Raw genomic sequence first — 24,224 nt, 5'->3', positions numbered from 1 at the left:
AAAATGCAGCACACAAAATTAGGCTGTAAATTATACTTTTTACTACAAAATGTAAAAAAGCTTTAATTAAAATCAATACATTTATGATATACAGATATAGCCTGCCACAACCCTGAATTGGATAAACAAAATAAGATGGATGGATGCCGATGATGCAGTCCATACATATTTTATCTTATAACAAGTTATTTTATTTAATACTAAAACTATTCCTACACTACTGTAAGTACAGGCTGGGTTAAAGCTTTAGTATATCTTCATTCACTGATAACAGATTGGTGTGTTTACTGCACAAAAGGGGATGTTTTGGGGGTGGCTAGGATGGGAATGAGGGACAGCTCAGGTTGAGCAGTTTAGAGACAAAGTTAGAGAGTCAAGGCTGAGATGGTTTGGACATGTGCGGAGGAGGGATAGTGGATATGTTGGACAAGGATGCTGAATATGGAGTTGCCAGGCAGGAGAAAAAGAGGAAGACCTCGAGGGAGGTTCACAGATGTAGTGAAGGAAGACGTGCAGAGTGTTGGTGTGACAGAGAGACAGAGGCAGATGTGCTGCTGTGGCAACCCCTGAAGGAAACAGCTGAAAGAAGAAGAAGAAGATTTATTCATAAACATAAGCTGCCGTGGTGATCCACAAACAAAACTTTAATGGAGATGCTTACTGTAAGAGGCATCTTCTTAGCTACATCTATATCTGCATCTAATATCAGTGTAAGGCCAAAAACATCTGACATGAAAAAAATTCCAGATAACTAACTAGGGCTGGGCCATATTATACCGTTCACGGTAATACCGGTATAATGTTAGGCAATGATAAGAAAATGAAATATTGTGATAGAATATGGGTAAAACGCACATGCACAGTGCCTTTGTTTTCATACGCACATGGCGGAAAAAGCATGGCGGTGACGGGGAATGAGAAGGGTGAAGGCGGATCGTTGAATGAAACAGATGAAACAGAATTGGTTTGTAAAAATGCTGCAACTTGGTGTGGAACTGGTTTGGCTTTCGTCCGTCAGATACACACCAAAGCACATTTTTTGGTAGAGCATGCAAGCGGGCCATTGTTATTACTGTTATTACCGAACCGATTTTATGTGGTACACGGTGCTCAAAAATCTGTCAAAAAAATGTTTTAGTACGACTTTGCTAAGCTACAAAGCCGCACCGCTCGATGGATTGTCGGAGCATTACAGCTACCGTAGGCAGGAGCCTCGCGGAGTAATACGTACTGTGCTTTAACATAATATTACTGCACTGTGTGTGTTTAACCTCTTTTTAAGTTTTGTGAATATTATACATGGTTATGCTGAGGATATGTTGGCCAATTTCCACTGGAAATGCCTTTTGTCAGCAAGGAATTTGCATTTGCACTGTTAAATTTTTATATAGATTTAATGCACATAAAAAACAGCTGCTTGTTTAAGTGCAAATACATCCATCCATCCATCCATTCGCTTCCGCTTATCCTTTCCAGGGTCGCGGGGGGCGCTGGAGCCTATCCCAGCTGTCATAGGGCGAGAGGCGGGGTACACCCTGGACAGGTCACCAGTCTGTCGCAGGGCCAACACACAGGGACAGACAACCATTCACGCTCACATTCACTCACACATTCACACCTAGTGACAATTTGGATTATCCAATTAACCTATCCCCTCAAACTGCATGTCTTTGGACGGTGGGAGGAAGCCGGAGTACCCGGAGGGAACCCACGCAAACACGGGGAGAACATGCAAACTCCACACAGAAAGACCCCGGCCTGATGGTGGAATTGAACTCAGGACCTTCTTGCTGTGCGGTAACAGTGCTAACCACCGTGCCACCGTGCTACCAGTGTGCAAATACATTTAAGTGAAAATACATCGATGGGATTTTTTTTCGCACTAACAAAGTTGTGGAGTTGTAAAGTATTTTGTCTCGTCAATTATATCGTCAGTTATATCATTATCGCAAATTTTCAAATATATATCGTGATAAATCTTTTTGGCCATATTGCCCTGCCCTATAACTAATGCTGGGCTTACACTGTGCGATTTTTGGCCCATTTTGAGCCGATTTTTGAGTCATGCGACCGGTTTGGTGTTCGGCCCGAGTTTGGCCTTCATCGTGCGTCGTGCATCGTGTAGTATACGTGGGGTAACGAGAAGCGATTAACACCTCATGGCCAGCTCCCGATCATCAATCGCTTGGTCGTGAGGGTGTCACCGCAGCCGCTCACACTGCGCACGCGCAAACACATAAATGTCGGTGAAAAAGACGGAGTAGCTAGCAGTGCAGCGTGTGATCTGGACACAAGCAATGGAGGCACAACTTGTAGAACTCATCCGAGCCTTTTCGATGTGGCCTCACAAAATTATCACGACCACAACAACCGTGAAAATAGTTGGATTTACACTGCTGCTCAATCACAGCTGCCTGATCAATGTTTTTCATTAGCAATTTAGCAAAGTTGATGGTGGCGGTGTGCGTGTCTGTGTGAGTGAAAGGGAGAGAGAGGGAGAGAGAGGGAGAGAGAGGGAGAGCGAGCGACAGAATTTCTGTTATAACCTTCATGTTATGGACGCACAGTGTGAACACTCAGGTCGCATCAGAGCATCGGGCCGTATAGTGTGAGACCCTGCATCGTGACCTGCGAACTTCTAACCCCTGCGAGTCAATCGTGCAGTTTGAGCAGAAGCTGAATAACGCGACTGAAAACATTGCACAGTGTATGCCCAGCTTAACAGTGTGCAAAGCTAAGCAGAGTTCTAGTCTCACAACAAGCCGACATCAGCTCATGATTTCTACATATGGTCATCTGGTACAACATCAAGTTGAGTCAAATTGAATCAAATTGAGTTGATTTGTTTGTTTTTTAATCAGCGCATAAACAAACATCAGGTGTTAGCCAAAGTGTTGTGCAACTAAAAAACTAAAAGAATAATTAAATAATAAGGATCCTAGCGGTTTTCCCATTCTAGCATTTTAAAAACTGCTAGGATGGGAAAACCACAAATAAAACAACATAATAACTCTAGTTTAAAAGCCAAAGATGGGTGTCTATTCTACAAACACACCATGCCCACAGAGCACAGGAGTACTATTCACAAACTCCTCAGCAGGCTTCCATAACTTGGCAAATCAGAAGAAAATGGGATTTTATGGAGGTGGGCCTTAAAGAGATGAGAGGCAGAATGGCCTGTTTATCACAGATAACGAAATTATAGGCTGGATAAAAGGGCAGTATAAGTCTTACAACAATAAACAAGCAAATGAGAAATAAAAACTGACAGTGATACATTTTTACATTTCAACTATCTTTTGTTTCAAAGATAAAGTATTCATAAGGTACTCATAATGCCAGCAAACACTAACTGGTGTCAAATGAGGGGCTGCTTTCAGCTTACAGAGAGTGGTGTGAAGAAACAAATTTACAAACGTGATATCTGCTATTCAAAGCCTCATTAGCACAATATCACATCAGACATTTACATCACACTCAAAAAAATCCCTAGAAACATTTGCTGTCAGAATTATTATTATAGCAAGCTGCAATAATAATTATTTACACCTACAAGTACACCTGGTAATTAAAAGACATCGACACACCAGCTGCTGTGTGTCTGAACACATCTGCATTAAGCTGACATTAAATTCTTCATTAGTCTTTTTGTTACAGTTTTCCATCTGTGTGTGTAGGTGGTGAGAGCGAAGCTAAGACATCTGAGATGAGTCAGGTAGGAGTAGTAATGTCCAGATAACACCATTAAAAAATATTTAGCTCTAGACTCCTGACCCCAAACATGAACCTCCCAGTAGGGATTCGCTTTTTGGACAACATATTGCAGGGCTAAGGTTACTAGTGAAGGTAGAGCAGATAAAGAGTGGATAAACTGAAAAAGTTGAGGATAAGTTAATTAAAATAAATGCAAATATCAACTAGATTGATAAACCTCTAGACTAGCTGTAAAGAAAACCAATGCAGTGCCAAACAGTGCAGTTCCTCAAACGGCCTAATGGGCGTGTCTAAAAGTGTCTCAGTCTCTGTAGACTCTCAAATTAAAATACTTCACAACTTCACAGCATTAAAAAGCATTTCTACAGACTGGTACAAAAAATGTTTTGGTTTCTATGAATAATTTTTCCCCTTCATAAAAACTGTACAGGCGTCCTTTTGATTAATTAATTTTTTGGGGCTCTTATTGATGTAGGCTCCAAAAACTTGGCTTCAGGTAAAACTCCAGTGTTTTCCTTGTTTTATATGAAAGTATATGTGCCTTTATAGTAGAAAGGGAGGACTACCAAATATTTTTTAAGTACATGGATCTTATGCGTGTTTAAGAATTGTTTGGTGTTTATTATAAATGCTGTGTTCAGCGTGTAAGAATTTCAAATCATAGGTGTGGTCAAAGGTTGGAACTATTCACAAATGTTGCTGCTACTGTGACAATTACAGTTAAATGTTGCTATTATATGTAGACAAGTTGTTTATTTCAATCGGAGCCAACAGCTCTGGCCTCTATGGACAGTATCCCCAACAACTCTCATTCATTCATCAACCTAATAATTTCTCAGTTATTACCCAATGAGCATATCTGGGATAATCCTCCTTTCTAAATCTAAAGTTGTGTCCACGCTGGATGAAATTTGCTCGTTGCACATCACTTTGAAACTGATGGCTGGTGGACTTTCCAGGCACTGGGCCATGACAATTACAGGTACCCTTCACTCTCGTTGGAAGTCATTTAAATCCCTTGCCTGGAAGTTTAAAAAAGTTTATCTAAGATTCCTCCCTTCATAGTGTTAAAAGTGGTTATGCCACCCGTAGTCACTCAAAGTCGCAGGATACCCTTGAATTTCTGTCATCTCTGGTTGCCACATTGCTGCAATGTTCTGCTTTAGAATGTCAAAATTCTAATTTAAGGTGTTGGCGTGTTGGCTTTACTTTATGTTCTATGGGTCCAGATCATTCAGTTAGTTTATGGCGAATGGAATTTCCCTGTTTTTCTGTCTGTGTTGATCCTGTACAGGTATGGCTGCTAACTGAGCTTCCTGATAAATGAGCACTTTCATTGGGATTTCTTAAGTTATGAATTATTAAACTGTTTTATTTATCTGCAAGTATTTTATTTGCCAAGTGCATTGCAACAAATAAATAACTGATTGGCATAATAAGCTGCCTCTTTGGTAAGTGTGTTTTTCTGTGGATGAACTCTACTTCCACGGTCATTGACTGCAGCTGTGAGCTCAGTGTAGCAGCACATAAATGAACCTGTTCTGGCCAGCTGGATGATGAACGCTAGCTGGAGTCCAAAATGGTGGAGCTGGAGAACTTCCAACACTGCAGGATGAGATTGTCTCTGTGGACTGCCCCCCAAGAGCTAGGAAGCCAGCAAAACAACTGATGGGAAATGAAACATGGGGTGGCGGGAAGCGCTGGGTAAGCAAGTTAGGAACAGTTAAACTTTCAAAATAAGAGCAAGGGGATTGCCAAATCTGTCATTTGTCAATCAAACACAGATGGTGCCATTATTCCTAATGGAGAAAGAAAACATGCCAAATACACCTGGAGGGCCAGACCAATTAAAGTCTGTATGTAGGTGAAAACAGATTAATATGCAGATTTTACATTATTATATACATCTAAAACTTGGCCGATTTATATAGCTGCAATTGGTAACTGTATTAATTGAGACCCATCTTTCTAAAGAAAATACCACCAACCATCACTTTTTCTGGCCCTTTATGGTGAACCTTAGACAGTCTGAGAGTTTAGGTGAAACAAACAAGAGAAGAAATTTCTGAAAACTTAGAAATCACTATAAATTATTTCAGTCAATGTTTAAGCTAACATTCCAAACAGCGCCAGGCTCCAGCTCGACAAATGTCAGAATTTGATACTTTTCTTAGTCCTCTATCATAATAAAGCAAACATCTTTGACTTTTGGCTTTTTAAAGTATTCTTGAAAAAAAGGTTTCCACTACTTTTATCACTATTGTACTTTTGAACAAAGTTCCATAAGTTTTCAAGTACTTATTTGAACCCATTATTTCCGATCCTACTACTAGGCACACCTGGTCAGACATGTTAACATGATTAAAAATAAAGTTATAGTCCTACTTAACATTGTAAATACATAGTTCTGTCTAAAGTCTGATTGGCTTCACTGTTAACCATGCAAAAGCTGACCAAAAGATCTTGGTGGGCACTTTGGTCTTTTTCTTAGGCTTCTGGCCCTGTTTGGCCTGCTTTGTTCCTTCAAGCTTGATCATCAAACACATACCTGGCTGCTCTTTGTGTTTCTACTCCCTTAAGCATGAAACCTCCAAACAATTACTATTGGTTTAAGAAGTTTCAAAGTTTTCAAAGCCCAAAAAGCATTGATACACAAACCTCTTGCACTGCGCACAGATGGCCTTCCTCTGGCTACTACGAGAGTCTCTGAAGTCCAGTATTCGGCCTTGTCCAGTTCACAGATGCTGTTTAGAGCTCCAAGAAATACAAATGCTTTACAAACTACTTTTTTAGCATTAAAATCATAGGTCGACTTTTTCACACTGTAGTCACGCTACACTTTGTCTCCGAAATGTAATCGCATCCAATTGGTCCAATGCGGAATTTCGTTTAAATAGAGAAAAGGGGTTGTTTGTTTCCGATTTCCATTGACCTCAAAGACGCTTCAGTCCGTTGAAAATACTTTTTCTCTCCCGTCTTTTTGAAGCCGACGCAAAGCTTGTCCCCATCCACCACCACCACCTTCACCACCACCATGCCTGGACGTTTCTTGATTTCCTCTGGCGCTGCATCTCTGAGCCAGACAGACAAAGGAGGGGAAGTCCTGCCAAGTCTCTCGACTGCAGGCATGGCTTTTTCCTTTCCTCTCTGCTCCCTCGCTCTTTCTTCGGCTCTCTCTCGATTGTGGCAGTGTTCCCGAGGAGCCTTGGCGATGCTCCAGCATGTCTGCCACTCCGTCTGAACCTTCCCATCCTACCCTCCATCCCGATCGTCCTTTCGCTGTGGACCCCCGCCCCGCTAACCCCTCCACTCCCACATCCTCCTTCCCCAGTCCAACCCCCTCCAGCCTAACCAAAACATTAAACACACTCCAAAAAACAAAACAAAAAATCTACATTCAACTCATTTATAATCAGTCAAATATTTGATTCCGCCTCTTTTTCTTTCTCTTCAACCCTTAAACCAAAACTCACTCAATATTCCGAAAAACTCTTTTCGCCCAACAACCTTTACACTCACCACTAAAAGGAAGTGACCGCGTGTGTCTCTGACTGTGTGTGTGAGTATATGTGTGTCTCAGGTCTTTTGTTTAGTGCCAGTGCAGATCTATTCATCATGTGCCAAGACTCTGTGCCCTCACTTGTAGTGAAGAGGGGGCAGGTTGGTGCCAAGTGCCCTGACTGCCAGCTTAGTGCTGCTGTCGGTCTGTTTATGCTCACAGAAAGCTCTCTATCTCACAAGCACACACACACACAAATATATAAGCACAGTTTTCTTTGAGCCATTTACAAGCAGGAGTGGCAAATGTATTTGTAAAGAGGGAACTAAATAAACAGATGTATGGCCTATTAAGAGCAAGAGCTGATATGTATAAAATGAAGCTGATATTATCTGATGCTTAATCGGAATATCTCTCCCTTAATATCATCAAAGTATAGTTGAGCAACATTATAGTCTTATGGTTTATTGAATGAAATATTAAAACGTTTTCAAATTCTACAACATTATTCGGAGGAAATTTGACATAAAATGCGCCTTTTTTATATACATGAACATGTAACATTCTGTTACATGATATTTAATTTTGCTGTAATTCTATAAAATTATACCTGAATTTTACATACATTACATACATTATTCAAATAGTTTTCTTAGATAAACCTTGCTAGTAGCAGGTTGGACCCCCTTTTTCCTTCAGAACTGCCTTAATTTGCCATGTCAAAGATTCAGCAACGTGCTGGAAAAATTCCTCAGAGATTTTGGTCCATATTGACATGACAGCATCACACTGTTGCTGCAGATTTGTCAACTGGACATCCATGATATAAACAACCCTTTCTACCACATTGCAAAGGTGTTCTATTGAATTGGCATAGCATGTTATCTTTCTGGAAACAAGCATCGGAAGATGGTACATTGTGGTCATAAAGGTGTGGACACGGTCAGCTACAATACTCAGCTAATTGGTACTAAGGGACGAAAAGTGTGCACAACGCTATCATACAGTACCACCATTAACAGCCTGAACCAAGGCTTTCACACAGTTTACGACAATTTCTGACCCTACCATCTGAATTTTGCAGCAGAAATGGAGACTCATCAGACAAGCCAACGTTTTCACAATCTATTGTCCAACTTTGGTGAGCTTGTACAGCTTGTACAGCTACAGCAACAGCCTTAGCATCCTGTTGCTGTAGCGCTTGTTATTCAAGGTTCAACATCTTGTGTTTAAATAGATCAGGGGTGTCCAACTCCAGGCCCCAAGGACCGGTGTCCTGCAGGTTTTAGATGTGTCCTTGATCCAACACAGGTGATCTAAAACCTGCAGGACACTGGCCTTTGATGCCTGGAGTTGGACACTCCTGACAGAAATATTCTTCTGCATATCTTTGATGTTACTAGTAGTTATTTGATTTACTCTTGGCTTACTATCAGCTTGACCCAGTTTGGCCATTTTCGGACCATTCTCTGTAAACTCTGGAGGTGGTTATGTAGGAAAATCACAGCAGATCAGCAATTTCTGAAATAGTCTGACCAATTTCTGAAATACTCTGGTTGTGGGTGCCTGATCAGGCACCCCTGATCCTATCAGGCACCCACAACCATGGCACATTCACATTCACCAACAATATGTAACTGTCAAAGGGATTCCCAACATTTCTAACGTAATCATTTTTAAACGTGCAAATATCAGAAAATATTTTGAGAATTAAATTGATTATACTGATGCTAACAAGTTATACAAGTTAAGTTATACCCCAGCTCTTACAAAATGACAGCTGAAACAGGCAAATGCGCCCACAACACTGAATTTGGGCAAATGGTTGGAAAAATTGATGGATCAGTGAGTTTTATAACACAATGGATTTATGTTTTCAAACTTAAACCAAATATATTGCATAATGTTTAACTGCTGTAAAAATCTACTGCTGTCACTATCAGAATGCAATTTTGCTGCAAACTAAATGCAATGTTTGGTTAGTCACTAATAAAGCATCATATTTTATATGTACTGTACATAAATATGAGGAGCTGTTAAGAGTTTAAGCAGTAGTTTATAATCTTTGGACCTTGTCAGATTAAAAATCACTTTGTACTTTTGATCCCTTTTAATCTTTCACATATCTGTGGGGCATTTCCACTCTAACTTTCGGAATTCAGAATTCAGAGAAAACAAATATCAAATTCTTTGCAAAAAATAAACAATCGGAGGGTAAATTTAAAATATGTAAAATGATGACACTTTTTCCCTTTTATTCACTTTCACCTGATCTATCTGTTAGAGTGAATTGTTAAATGTTTGTCATTTTTATGCTTACCATTTCTACATTGTTTAACTGTAGGATGAAAGGAATTCCACAGTCCCCTCCCCAGATTCTCGAGGTTCTGGGTGAGGGGCTGTAGTCTTTTATTACAGGCAACATCCTTGTGAAGGTCTTTTTTTGACTTTTTTTGATGTAAGCTTCCTGCCCAGCAGGAGCCCCACACACACACACACACATTCTTACTTACATATAGAAGTTCACACATATACATACAATGCCTTAGAACTATGTGGGCGTTGCTTTGCTGTGTTTTGTGTGAACTGTCTCTCAATAAAAGGCAGCGAGAGGAGGCCATCGTTGGGGTCATTCGTGATGAGCTAAGATACCAACGAGGCCTCCCTTGCACAAGTAAATGATCGAACACTGTTGCCTTGTTTTTCTTTCACGGGAATAAGTCCTGGATACAGCGGGGTCTGAGTTTAGACCCAACACTATCTTTTGATTTATCTACTGATGCTTAACTAATCATTAAACAGGCAAAGGAACAGCAAGCTGTAGCTGTTAAATATTGTTTACTTTACAAACAATAACTTCACAATGTAATAATAAATCAAGCTTTTTTTTTCCTGGCTCAAAATGGGCCTATGAAGCATGACTCTGCACATAAGCATGGTTTACCCACATACAGTAAAAGTGTTATAAGCTATATAAAGATATCTTTTGTGATTTCTGCCCATTGGATAATCAAAAGTGTATGTTATGTTTGAGTAAATGGAACACCAATATAAAAGAAAATAAGTTTAAAATATTATAATCATGGGGATTTACATGAAAAAAATCGATTTTTCCATCACAAGTGAAAATTCTCACACATATTTTTCCTTTTTTAAATTGTACTTCTAATACTTCAGCATTTAAGTTGCCTTATTAGGTGCTGAAATTTAACCTGTGACTGAATATTTTTACATTCATACATTGGTATTAAATAGGTGAATACTTATTTACAGACCTCTACATTTGCGAATATTCGTTTTTTCCTCTACCACTGTTAAGAGACTGGGATGCGCATGCGCAGTAACAGCATGCTTTAACTGGGTAGTAGCAGGTGTAGCATCGGATAAATTTGCGATTGTTTAACTTAATTACATTTTTATAACTGAAGCTGCTTTCTTCGTGAATGGATGGAAACACCTGGGAAGTTACCCACAGACCATTGTAACATACAACAAACCAGCAAACAGTTCGTTTCATTTCGCTACATAACGCGGATATGTAGTAAAGTTATATCACAGGGCTAACTTAAGCTAGCCTGCTGAAGCTAACCGGGTCCACTCTTACCGGAGACTTTCAAACTCTCAGTCCGGCCGGGCAGCGCTGTCTCTGGGGTCGGCATCTGTGCTTTGAAGGCCATATCTCCCATCCTAATGTTGACAAAGTGACGCCAAACGAAAAGGATCCTGGATGAAGAGACCATTGACCCTCAGCACCTCCCACACCCTGCTGCTGCACTAGCTAGCCTTACCTAACAAAAACACGGGTTTGCGTAACTGTAAGTGTCGCCTGTTACACAACGATGACTGTAAAACAAAGCACATTTTAAAAATGTTTTATTGCACACTTACAACATAACATAGTGCGTTTCGTCATTGAAGATAAAGTACACATTTTGCCACACATGATGCAGAAAGTGAAAGTTAACTAGAAAAATTCTTCATTGTTTTTATTTGTATTTTCCTGTAAATAACTGGGACCACAATAAAGACGAATTCACCTCCTGGGTTTGTTTTTTATTTCTTCTTTTTTCTGTAAACATTGATGAGCTTTATCTTCGCCAGTGGCTAAGTTAACATGAAAATTGCTATTATTTTGAATGGAGTTCAGTCGTAGTCTCTCAGATGTAAGCTAATTTGTAGTTTTATATGACTGGTGCTCCGTGGCTGTTAAATACTAATATGAGAGATTTATGTATAAAGCCGGGGAATTCTTGTGTCACAGGAGCCAATCCACAAAATTGTAACAAAACAACTTTAATAAAGAAGAACCGCTGAAAAAATAAACAACATGACAAAAATAGCTCAGCAAGTTTAAAGAAAATGGTACAATAAGAGATTATTTAATAAAAGTTCAAATATAATACAATAAGTGGCTTAAGTAAAAACAAATAAATTTAGACAGCCTCCACACTGAGCTGTTATTTACTGATTCCACTCAGTCAGTTAAACTGGCCATGTGTCATTTTACCTAAACCTCTGTGTCAGCTTGAACTCAGAAAGTTTTTTACTCATCAACACCAAACTGTAGAAAGAAACATTTGTCTTTCACACCCTTAAAAGCAATATTACTTAGTCTGTTTGAATTTTGAGTTCCCCGTGGGTTTCAAAGATCTTTCTTTTTCTCCTTCTTTCAGCTGTTTCCTTTAGTCACCACAGCTGATCATCTCAGTCCATCTCACCCTGTTCCTACCATCCTCCTCTGTCACACCAATTCTCTGCATGTCCTCCTTCACTACATCCGTCAATCTCCCCTGTGGTTTTCCTCCTTCCTGGAAGCTTCATAATCAACTTCCTTTGGCAAATATATCCACTATGCCTTGTCTCCAAACCGTCTCAGCCTTGCATCTCTAACGTTGTGTCTAAACTGCTGTTCCTCTGGTGGACTTATTTCTTTCTTGTTGTTTTGGCCTTGGAGACCCTGATGTCTGTTTGGTTCTGTATATTTTTTCTAGCTAACTTTAATACTGTACATTAATTTAAAAATGCTTTGTTGCTCATTCAGCAAGCTGATTCTAAGATTTGTGGTTTGTCCTCCCTAGACTTTTAGGTGAGGGGTAGTAGCACCCTATGGCAGGTGTCCCTCTTGTGGGACAGCTGGGATAGACCTCAGGTCCCCTTCATCTCCATGGTTTAGAAAACTAAGAGACAAATGATCAAATATCACTTATTTAACACATCTACATAAATACCATGACCCTGAAATGTACCTGAAGCTGTTTATAATGTAGATTTATGTCTACAGTAGACTAGAAGACTTTAAAAGGACTTTTACAACACTAATGTCTGACACTGTCTCATATCTAAAGGCAATCTGTCATAAGTCAGGGTTTTTAGTTATATAGACTGTATAGGCTTCTTTAAACCTGTCAAAGCTTTTTGCAGACAGACTATGTCAACACTAACGGCCCTTTAAACAACAGCATCTCATTTGTACATTTGTCAAATAAGAACTCAAATTATGCATTTTAGTACTTTTCTCACTGTTCTGTGAGCATAAGTGTTCACACTATTACAAAAGCATATACAACTAGACAAACACTCAGGAGGGTCAGAAAGTAGTCAGTAGAACACTTTTGTTCTATGTTATAATCACAAAGCACCTGAGGCAGCAAAGTTTTTCTCAGCTACTCAGGGACAGTTTTTTCATGCTAGTTAAATTACAGCATACATTAATATGTATATATAACGTACACTAAGACAGCACGAACTTTGTGCCAATGCTTTGGGGAAAAGGGCCTTCCTTTACAAAGCTAGATCCTGTGTGACGTGCTTCACCCTGCACCTTTGAAGAACTCCATGAAAACCATCTTTATTGCCCAGTGCTGCACCTCCTGAGCATGAATGGCAGCACATTTCTGCAGAAGGCAGAGGCTGATTAACAGACCTGGTCTGGGGACTACATCATCATAGAGCCACATTTAAAATGTAGCTTTGGGTGTCCACATCCTTTAGGCCACGGAAGCTAATTGTATTGTTAGTTAAAACTATCTGGATTAAATTACCGATAGTTTATGTTGAGGTGGAAGGGGACTCATTTCACTCTGTGTGTTTGGTGACGCAGTGGTCCTCGGAGGAGGACGGAGCACCCATGAGCGGTGTACTTATTATATATTGAACATTTCAAAGACTGGATCTTACACTGTCACTGCTAATATGATATTATTTCCCATCATGTCGTCGCCATTATAAGAAGAAAAACTGCTGATCAGTAAGGCAGAGGCAGCTTTTGTCACCGCTGGCCTAAAAAGAGAAGACGGTGCAGAAAGTGGACACACTGCACAGAAAAAAAGGAGAGGGGGCACTTATTGGTTACTGGCAGTGGTCACAGGATTGAACTTCACTGGTTTTTATTAAAAGTTCGCCCTAAAAGAGCTCCAGCTGAGTTTTGTAACCATTTTACACTAAATAAATAATGTGACAGGGGCGCCAAAACATTAGAAAAATACAGCCATTAAAACGAACATGCACACAATATGAAAATGGATACGTTTTATTCCATACCTCGAAAAATGAAAGCAGAATATGAAAGATAAACAATGCAAATTGTAATTACAGGGAGTTAAACAAACACCAAGTCGTCTTTACACGGGTATAATGCTTTGAATTATGAAAGTAAACTATAAATATTTGACATTTTAATAAAAATCCAAACAGCAGAACAGTTTAATTTAATGTAAGCTATGAACACTTCAGCCCTGACGAGAAATGAAAAGTAAATATTAAATGATCACAAACATTACACAATGAATTAAAACAAAAAATGTTCAAGAAAACTATTCAGCTGTATTATTCAGACGGTTCAAATAAGGTTGGAGGGATTTCTTGAAGAAAGTCTGGCTCCATGAGATGGAAGATGATGATTATTTCATAGTCGGCAGCTATAATGGTGCAGTCAAATGAGCACCGAACAGCCTCCATCAGTCAACTGGTTCCCAGTACACTCGGTGGTGGTGGTGGGGGGATGGATGGAAAGAGGACAGATGATGAGCCATATGGAAGAACCCAGGAGGAACGCTGCTAATGCTGGAAAAAATGTTAATTTCGGTGTCTCATTGTTCGTGGATGAAGGTGGGAATCATCAATAATTCAGATGGCAGGTGCACAGTTTTAGTTTTCACTGGAGAAGAAGACTTTTCTGAATGTACACTTCTCTGTTAACTCTTTCCACCCTTTGGTTTCTTTATATTAGAACCAAGCAATGCAGCATGTCTCCAAACATTTCTGAACATCTACTGATTGAAGCACATTAAATGAAAACGTTACCTGGTGCAACTATGAGTGAAAATAATGTGCTTTATTTCAGCTAAAGTTAGTGAATATATTGAGTGGTTTAGGTGGGGGCAAAGAAGGCAGGGGCCCATTGGTACTCTAACTTTGCCCTGTCTGACTTTTTGAGGCAGGGATCGTGGCTGAATTTGTTTTGGGGGTTTTTAACATTTCTAAAGGGAAAAAAAGTTGTGCCAGTCTTCATGATGGCAGCACTGACAAAACTCAACCACAGAGACAAAAATCAATACTTTATCTGTTTAATGCAAACCCAATTAAACTGCTTTCTCATCCATAAAGAGCCTGTCATCTAATTTAACTCGCATCCAAAAATGCTTAAAAGAGGTTTTGGTGGTTTTTTATTCCTGTTGTTCCAATCACTTTAGGCTGGAGCCACAGAATGGAGAGTCTCAGATGCTCAGTATCTTTTATTTATACTCAGAAAAGGGAAGAAATATTTGTGAATAATGGTGTTTATGTAGCCTCTAAAGAAAATTTGAGCACCAAAAATGAGAAAATTGTATCCAGCAGCTCTACAATCACCTTATTTATGTGCATCTCAGCTGGAAGGCCATTCAAAATTCTACCAAAAATATCGTCATCAAACAGGTATATAATTATAAATGTCAACCTATTTCTTGAATGCTTTGGTAAATATGATGTTAATTACATACACAACAATGATGTCAACATATCTACTCTAATATGAATGTAGAAAAAGAAAAAGAAAAGCTCATTTAACTCATTTAACAAATAAAACAAAATAAACCAAATTATTATGGCTTTATTTCTAATTATTCTACATGATAATTACAAAGCACTTGGGGCTGTTTTGTTTATAGTTCAGTCGTAGTATACTAATTTTTTTATTTATTTTTTACAAGACTGCACATTGAAATTTATGGCATGGCTTTGGGAGAGCACTTTCCACATTCAGCATGACACCTTTTCATTTTTCTAAGCTGTATCCGGTTTGGTTGCTTCATCCTGCACCTTTGCTGAACTCCATGAAACCCGTCGTTATTGCTTATTTCAAGTACAATAAGCAAATCTCCGTAGACGAGTTTATAAATTCTCACAGCAAGCCTGAAACCACGACAGCAGAGGCTGATGAATGCGCCTGGTTTGGGGATTACATCATCATTTAAAATGTAGCTTTGGGTGTCCGTATACTAGCACAGAGGCTAGCTGCATTGTTCCTTGAAGCCATTTGGATTAAATTAATGACAGTTTATGGTCAGATGGAGTGGGGCTTGTTTCACTCGGTGTGTTTGGTGAGGCAGATGCTTTCACTCCCTCCCTCCCTCCTTCCTTAGAGGTGGATGGGGCGGATGAAAAGCGGAGGGAGGACGGAGCTGGAAGCTGAAACTGAGGATGTAAAAACCCGGCTTCATCTGACTCCCTCTCTTTCAGAGGACCACCCCCTCCCCTATCCTCTCTCCTCTCTCCATCTGACTGCGCCCAACTTCTCTCCCTCCATCCTGCCGTACAGCTACACGGACTGCACCCAGCACGCACAAAACCTGATTTTGAAGGGTTCGGGATATTTGCTTGACTCTTGTACTCTTTATGGGTCTGGACTATTTGTACTTTAAAGAGTGTTCTCTGGAAAGAGAAAGAGAGAGAGAGAGAGAGAAATACCGCCTATTCAGCTCGTGTGCAGAAGAAGGACGATCCGACCTCCGCATCCCCCGCAACATCCCTCCGCTTCCTCCGCATCCTCAGCATCCCATCCCTGAGAGGACCTCCAGAGAAGAGGACCGCGGACCAAGTCGCAAATAAAGCCGGTTTACATCGTTCTGTCACCGGCCCCACAGAGCCTCAAGAGTCGGTGTGTTTAATGGAGGTCTGGGCTGCCTTTTTATTTATTTATTTTTAAACATCAAACAATAAGAACGTGCTCGGTAATGGCAAAAGAAATAGATACCTGCGCCATTTATCCTGCACCCTGCCGCTGAAAGGTATTGTTGTTGTTCGGTGTTACACACATTTATAGCACATTTGATCGTTGTAAAGCTAAGGTATTATAGGCGTTGTGTGTGTGTGTGTGTGTGTGTGTGTGTTTAAAAACCCTTTCATCTGCGCTTTGCTCCTGCGAAAGCCGCAGTGTGCTGTCGTGCTCTGCGGAACTTCTCTTTTTTTCTGTTTCTGTTGCGAAAAAAAGAGCGAAATTCTGCATTCACGCCCAAATCCATCCACAAATACTGCACCAGATGTAATATTTAACTCTGGCAGGCCGTGGTGTTTTCTGGTAAATTTGATGCTGTAATTGGAAAAACGCAAAAACGAAAATCTTTATTGTGTTTTACTGTCTGTTAGACCAGTTTTTACAGGCTGTAATTTGACTTACTCGGTGCCTGCAGTCGTGTATTGCTTAAAAATGTTCAATATAAGCTCTAACACACACACACACACACACGCACACACGCCCGACCCCCACAAAGGCAACCATCCACCCCCTCCCTCCCCTCTGCAGTTTTAGCCTACATGAGCTATCTGGGTCATTAGCATTTCAGCGGTTAATGAGGCTGCAGATGGGTCCTCCTCTCTGCCGGAGAGCCGCTGAGCAGCACAGATGATGCTGATGCTGCTGCTTTTCATCTGCACAAATCAAAAGAAGAGGCTACATGTCCTGATGCCCCCCTGCCCCCCTCCTCTTTTTTTCTGTTTAGCTGACAGGATGGTGTACTCATGTGGGATGAGAAGTAAAATTGCAGCAGCAGCTTCCTCCCCTGCAGCTGTGTCACTAATGCAGTGCTGTATAAGAACGTACATTATGGCTGCTGCTGCTGCCGGATAATGGAGGATGATGCTTTAATGGTCCGCAGTGCTGCCGTGTTTGTGAATGATTTAAAACTGCACATCTCTGCAATACTTTTTACACATATACTGTATTATTTTAGATTTTTTTTTTTTTTTTTTTTTTTTGCCTCTTCCAAATGCATTTTCCCCTAAAGTCTTCCAGTAAGCCATTATTGGTTTCCACTCATCCGGGGGTATGAAAATCAATTTGCAGAGATTTTTACACTTACTCCATGCAGTCAATCAATTTCAGTGAGCACCATGTCTGCGTTTAATGCAGCTTAAGATGCATTACTGTTGCATACAGCGCAACTAAAAAGCAAAAAAAGGGTGAAGAAAAAAAACTGAGGGGGGTCACATGATGTTAAAAAAATCATTTTACATTGAACAAAATGTTAATCTTTTTTTTTCAGGCCTCCAGAAATCCTTCAGATGACACTTTTTGTGGAACTTCTGCCAAATTAAGCCAATGAAATGACAATACCAGTAGAGATTACATTATTTCAAGCGTGCTAGAAGCCAAAAGAGGAGATTGAAGCGATTAATATTCAACTGATTTAGATGGATTTTGACATGACTTTTAGTCACAGGGCTAAAATCTGCAAACTGTCCATATACACAGCGGATAAACTGACTGTCACTGAACCACTTCTAACACTGCATCCATTTACATCTCAGGGAAAAGAAAGATATGCACACACAGTCACATTTATGCCTATGCTTGGACCACTACAGGGTCCTCCTGAGCTGCTTCTCTGTGTGTGGACTGCAGGAGGAGACAAAGCACTGCAGAGGAGCAGAGCTGAGTGAAAAAACCTTGCCGTTATTGTAACGAACCACTCTTTTGCTTTAACAATAATGTATTATAACGCTGTCAATAGATTGCATTCACAATATCCAGTACAATCAGCACCAATATCATCATAAATGTTGCTGTCAGTGTAATTTGATCAGCTGTATTCAATTTGTAAGGCAGTTTTAGCAGCATGCGGAGGCATTATAAATAATCAGTGCAGTCATAGTCAATATAACCCAACGGTGACAATAAAGCGTTCACTATATTGGTGTTTAATAAATTTATAGCCCACTGAGTGTCATGGGAGATTTACAAGCTCAATATATTGAAATTTGTTTATCTGTTTATAGAAATACATTAAAGAGGAACCCCCTCTGCGCTTGATAACTTGGCAGCAATTTTATTTTCTGGAGTGCTGCTGTTGCAGAAAAACTACTGAGACAGATAAGGAGGGGAATAAAGAGGATGTGATTCAGTCAAGCTGGACAGAGAAAGCTCTAGTAGGGTAAAGTAGGACAGAGCAGTGCTGGGGAAAAAAAGAAAAACAGTGGTAAAAATGGACTCACTGGACGTTAAAGCGAGGTGCACAAGACCACAGCTGCATTGAAAAAAAAGAAGCAATAAATGCATGAAAACTGTGCAGAATCATGATGTTGTGAGTCAGATGAGAACAAAGGGGAATAAGAGAAATATGGGTTGTCACTCCTCGTGTTCACAGCGGACCTTGATTTAAATGTCCATACAATTAAGGCACGCGGTGAATGCCAAGAGAGCGACCAAATATCAGCCATCACAAACACTTATTTGAGTGTTCACGTCATGCAAAGATGTTAAGATGCATTTCCAGTTTCTCTAACATGGCTGTCTTGACGGTAGACTGGGTAAGACGTTGCAGTACCACCACAGACCACTAGTGCACATATATGATGCTTTTTTTTTATATATGACTTTCTTAAAACGTGTTCTTTTATTATTTTTAATTAAAAATTATTAGATATAAGATTGTTCTCATATTTTTCTTTCATGCCGTTACAACCCTACCCTTAATTAAGACTTAACTATGACAGCGCCTTCTAGTGTCCTAATTACATGAGCTTATATTTAGTCTGAGTGTAGCGCCAGTATTAGGAGGAGGTCGGGGTGGATGGATAGGTCTAGGATTCTGCTGTGTGATTATCTTATTTAAACCAAAAATGTAGAATTTATTTTAACCCTTATGTTCTTCTAAACCCGAATCAAAAGATTTGAAATAATAGAGTGTTTTTTGCCTTTAATCTCAGTTGAAAATCACTGAAACTGGAGTAGAAATTTGGTTAGAGAGTAATATGAATTCAATTTCCTGTCAAATTAAAGGATTAAATACAGTTTAGCATAAAGTGCTATCATTTCCAGGCTCTTGAAAGTGTCTAATGCCACATATTGCAAATGTTTTCAAAAGTCATGCTTGTAGCTAGCTGAGTTGTGCCAATTGGGGTTAAATATCAGCATGCTCACATGTGCCAAATTTGGAGAAGTATTATATGTGCAGATTTGGCCCAGTTTAGACTGAGAAATGACATTTATTTCTACTGGCTGGCAGAATTAGGACCATTTCAACCATGGGGTGCTGCAGGAAGGGACTAATATTTTGTAACTGAATGCCAACCACCAGTGAGCATTCAAAGAATCAGTATATACAGAGATTAGTCCAGAGATTGTGCCCAATTAAATGCTCACTAATAATGAACTTCAAGATAAAACTAGTCAGTAGTTTTATTTACAAAGGCCTAAATCCAACCAGATCATTTCTATCCTCACCTTCGGGTAAAAGAAAAATCCTCAAAAACTAATTAAATGAACGAGATAACGCTGAAAGACTCGAGATAAACACTTAAAAATGTCTCGTTAACATCAGCAGAACACATCAGTTCATTCTGCTTTCATTACCATCGCTGCTCTGTTGCGTCTCGCTTACATCAGCCTCCTAAATCCTAAGAAATCCACTATAATTTGTAGTCTTTGAGACTTTGAAAGCTGTCTGACATGCAGGTCTAGTTAATGTCCTCACTGAAAGATCTGATTAATTGTGTTCTAAAATGAGATTAGATTTAAATGAGATTGGAAGCACTGATTTGAAAAAAATGGAAAAGGGTGTGAGCAGCCGGGTTAATACCCACCACTAATTAATGCCCTGTGTTTACGGATTAAAATTCAAAATGGAATTAAAAGTATGGACAAAGCGGGTCTGCTGGAGGCTTTAATAATGTATGCTTCACTCACATGCATGTCTATAACGTGTAACATGTAATATTAATAGGAACCAAGTGCAGCTACGCTGTTCCTGTGCTTCCTGTTAATTTCCTGTCAGCCTGTATGAATCCACCCTGGCATGCTTTGCTTCAGTGCTGCAGGACTGTGATTAAAGTAACTGTGTTTCACATGGGTCTCATTTGTTATGGTTCTGACATGCAGACAAGGCCAACAAATACTATACAAGAGGATAAAGCCTTCTGATATTGGATAGAAAACAGCAGCAGAGCAACTGCAAGTAATGCAAATAGGAAGAGATTTTAGGCTTAAAATCTTTCATAGAAAAAGGATATTTTTGGACTTCAGAGCAAAAAACGGACTCCCAGCGCCTCCAGGCTTTGTTCCCAGTATAATTAATGCTTGCTTGTATAACTATAGCTGTCCAATAAGCACTTTTTGCTCTGTGTGAAATAGGAGAATACATTATACGGGTGTAGGTGAAGATTTTTCTGATCCACAGTAGAGACAAGGATAGCAGCAGGACAGGAAGTCTCCCGAGTTATCACTTACTAATGCATTTTCCCCAAACACAGACTGTATCGATCAAGGATGTATAGTTCCTCTGCTGGGAACGGAGGTCGTACACTGGATATTTACTGTATGCTGTTCTGAACATGCACAGAGAGTGAATTTAATCAGTCTGTTGCATCTAAATGTATTTTCTTCAGACTGTGAATTTTGAAAATAAAGTATTCTTTAGCTGATTTCAGCTTGTTAAATTATATAAAGAACCATGTTTTTGTTTTTTTACTGTAGCATAATTTGCTTAACTCTGGGCTTTTCTTAGATGAGCTAAAATATCTGTAAAAACAAACAAACAAACAAATAAAACCTTCTCCTTCTTCAGAAACTGCCATGTATGTGGGAAAATATGGACGCATGGATTGTGAGTGTTATATGGGCACATATTAGATCTTGGGTTTGACAGCTGAAAGATGAAACAGATGATTAATGTACACGCACTGCAGAAAAAGACACCATGATTGCATTATAGTTTATCCTCTGGCTGAATTCTTTTTATCCCAGTATTTTTTTTTCTTATTTGATTAAATAAAAGTAACCAAATCAATGTGCTGCAGTTTCCCTCCACACTTATTTACAGCTTTTGCACTTTTCTGCTATAGACATGTTTTATTTGTTGGCTGCGGTATAATTTTTCAAGATTTATATACTCGGATCAACTGTTCAAGCACTGTGGTTAAATAATTTCAAAGCAGTCAGTGTTATGTGTCTGTGCGTGCTGTTTGTCTATTGTATGTTCTCAGGGACATAATGATACCCAAGAGTGTCTTATAAAGATGCTAAACAATAAAATAAAATTTTAAAAATGACCTTGTTTTTGTCTTTCTTCTTTTTGTTTCATTTCTTATATATTTAATGAGAACCTACCTTAACTTCTGTCACACAGTTTTAGTTGTAGATCTCCATATTAAATGGCAAAATCTTCATATAATGATGTAGGGGTTTCCTGTGAGCCAAAAGCTCAGGCTTCAGACTCCTCTAAATGCCCTATTGATTATATTTGACAACAGTGAGACACCCTAATATGGTCATATTAGCTAGTTATATAGCATAGAAGCCCCACCCACCTGCAGGCAAAATCTTGTGTTTGTGAAGGGCAGTGATTTCAAAGAAAGCTGGATTAAAGAGAAGGTGGTCTTAAAGGGAGAGGAGCTAAAATGAACTGAGGGCTCACACAAGCCAGAACAGGTCTTCTTCTTCTCCTCCAATCCATGTCCAAGTGTCCTTGGGCAAGATACTGAAGTCCAAATGGGTCCCAGTGCATCCAGCATAGAGTGCACATGCAATAATAGAAAGCTCTTAATGGTGTAGAATAAAGCACTGTATGAATGAATGGGTGAATGCAGCTTAGCAATAAGCGCTTTGAATGCTCAGAGTAGAAAAATTTTGTAAGTACCAATCCAAATACCAAGACCCAGTAAAGGATGAATAAGGATGAGTTTGAACCAAAGCTACTTCAAAATAAAAAATATGGAGCTCAGTAGGTTGATTTGAACTACATTAAAAAGAAAACACACACACACACACACACAGACACACACAAAACCACATCAGCCGTTTGATGATTTCAACATATGCACTGTAAACCTTTGTGAAAGAATCTTAGAAATAGACTGTTTTTTCCATTTTTTAGGTGATATTTATTGCAGCATGCATATAAACTAAAGGCTCATGTCGAGGTCTAACAACTGATTTATGCAATGTTTACAGAGAACAGCAGAAACAAACTGGCGTTTTTGTTTTCATAATCACCGCCCAGAGGAACTCATCAGACATGTAACCTCAGAAAGATGAACAAATTTTCCTGCTTTTACAGCTCTGAGCTGCTTTTCAGTCTTCTCACAATAAAAACGAATAAAAGAGGCTGAGGAACGCAGGACTCATTGTTAAAAGCCTTTCTCGAGTATGATCCTAATAAGCCGAACCAGAATGAACCTGTTTCCTGAAGAGCCGAAGATCTCTCTAAAGATCCTTTAAAAGAGGAAGACAAGCAGCTGGTTTAAGTCAAGACTCCCCGTAATGAAATGTCACTGTCTGCAGGTGATAATGGTTGAATGTATAAGGTGTATAAGGTGTTGAATGTATAAGGGCTTGATAATCATGGTATTAAAAAAAAAACATCTGCATACTGTACATCTGTATTTGCATATTGTGCTAGGATTTATTTGTTTGTTGTTAAAGGTTTAACACAAAGCTTGGATTTCCAGACTGAACCCAGCTGGAACTCATGAAACCTAAATTTGAAGTCCCAAAAAGTTGATTCTGGTGATCCTGGACAGGGAGGAATGCTGTTTTGAGCGGGCAGTCAGGGAGGCCATTTACGTGAAAAGGGAAAGACCATCTCTGAATCGAGGAGGGGGCCTCGATAGAAGACATGCTGTGGAAGAGAGACAGAGATTAATAACAGATATGATTCAATGCAGAGAGGTCTATTAACACATAGTGAGTGAGAAAGGTGACTGGAAAGGAAAAACTCAATGCATCATGTGAATCCCCGGCAGCCTACGTCTATTGCATCATAACTAAGGGAGGATTCAGGGTCACCTGGTCCAGTCCTAACTATATGCTTTAGCAAAAAGGAAAGTTTTAAGCCTAATCTTGAAAGTAGAGATAGTGTCTGTCTCCTGAATCCAAACTGGAATCTGGTTCCACAGAAGAGGGGCCTGAAAACTGAAGGCTCTGCCTCCCATTCTACTTTTAAATACTCTAGGAACAGCAAGTAAGCCTGCAGTGTGAGAGCGAAGTGCTCTAATAGGATGATATGGTACTACAAGGTCATTAAGATAAGATGGGGCCTGATTATTTAAGACCTTGTATGTGAGGAGCAGGATTTTGAATTCAATTCTGGATTTAACAGGAAGCCAATGAAGGGAAGCCAAAACAGGAGAAATATGCTCTCTCTTTCTAGTCCCTGTCAGGACTCTTGCTGCAGCATTTTGGATTAGCTGAAGGCTTTTCAGGGAGTTTTTAGGACATCCTGATAATAATGAATTACAGTAGTCCAGCCTGGAAGTAATAAATGCATGAACTAGTTTTTCAGCATCACTCTGAGACAGGATATTTCTAATTTTAGAGATGTTGTGCAAATGGAAGAAAGCAGTCTTACATATTTGTTTAATATGTGCATTGAAGGACATGTCTTGGTCAAAAAGTAATGCCATCCAGAGTAAGAATCTGGTTAGATACCATATTTCTAAGATTTTCAGGACCGAGTACAATAACCTCAGTTTTATCTGAATTAAGAAGCAGAAAGTTAGCGGCCATCCAGGTCTTTATGTCTTTAAGACATTCCTGCAG

The 24,224-nt window shown here is 39.5% G+C and overlaps 1 protein-coding gene across 1 annotated transcript in view; it reads right to left on the bottom strand.

Annotated features, from left to right (window-relative positions):
• msra (methionine sulfoxide reductase A) overlaps positions 1-11,239 on the bottom strand; it is a 54,658-nt gene extending 43,419 nt beyond the window's left edge. The window contains exon 1 of the mRNA XM_031746196.2: positions 10,818-11,239. Coding sequence (XP_031602056.1) covers positions 10,818-10,953 — 136 coding nt within the window. The 5' untranslated portion in view covers positions 10,954-11,239. The remainder of the gene's footprint in view (positions 1-10,817) is intronic.
• Between the last annotated feature and the right edge of the window lie 12,985 nt (positions 11,240-24,224).

Source organism: Oreochromis aureus, linkage group 15 (assembly GCF_013358895.1).
Source record: "Oreochromis aureus strain Israel breed Guangdong linkage group 15, ZZ_aureus, whole genome shotgun sequence".
In the NCBI taxonomy this organism is placed as follows: domain Eukaryota; kingdom Metazoa; phylum Chordata; class Actinopteri; order Cichliformes; family Cichlidae; genus Oreochromis; species Oreochromis aureus.
The sequence above is the reverse complement of the archived record's forward strand: the minus strand, read 5'-3'. Positions and strand labels throughout refer to the sequence as shown.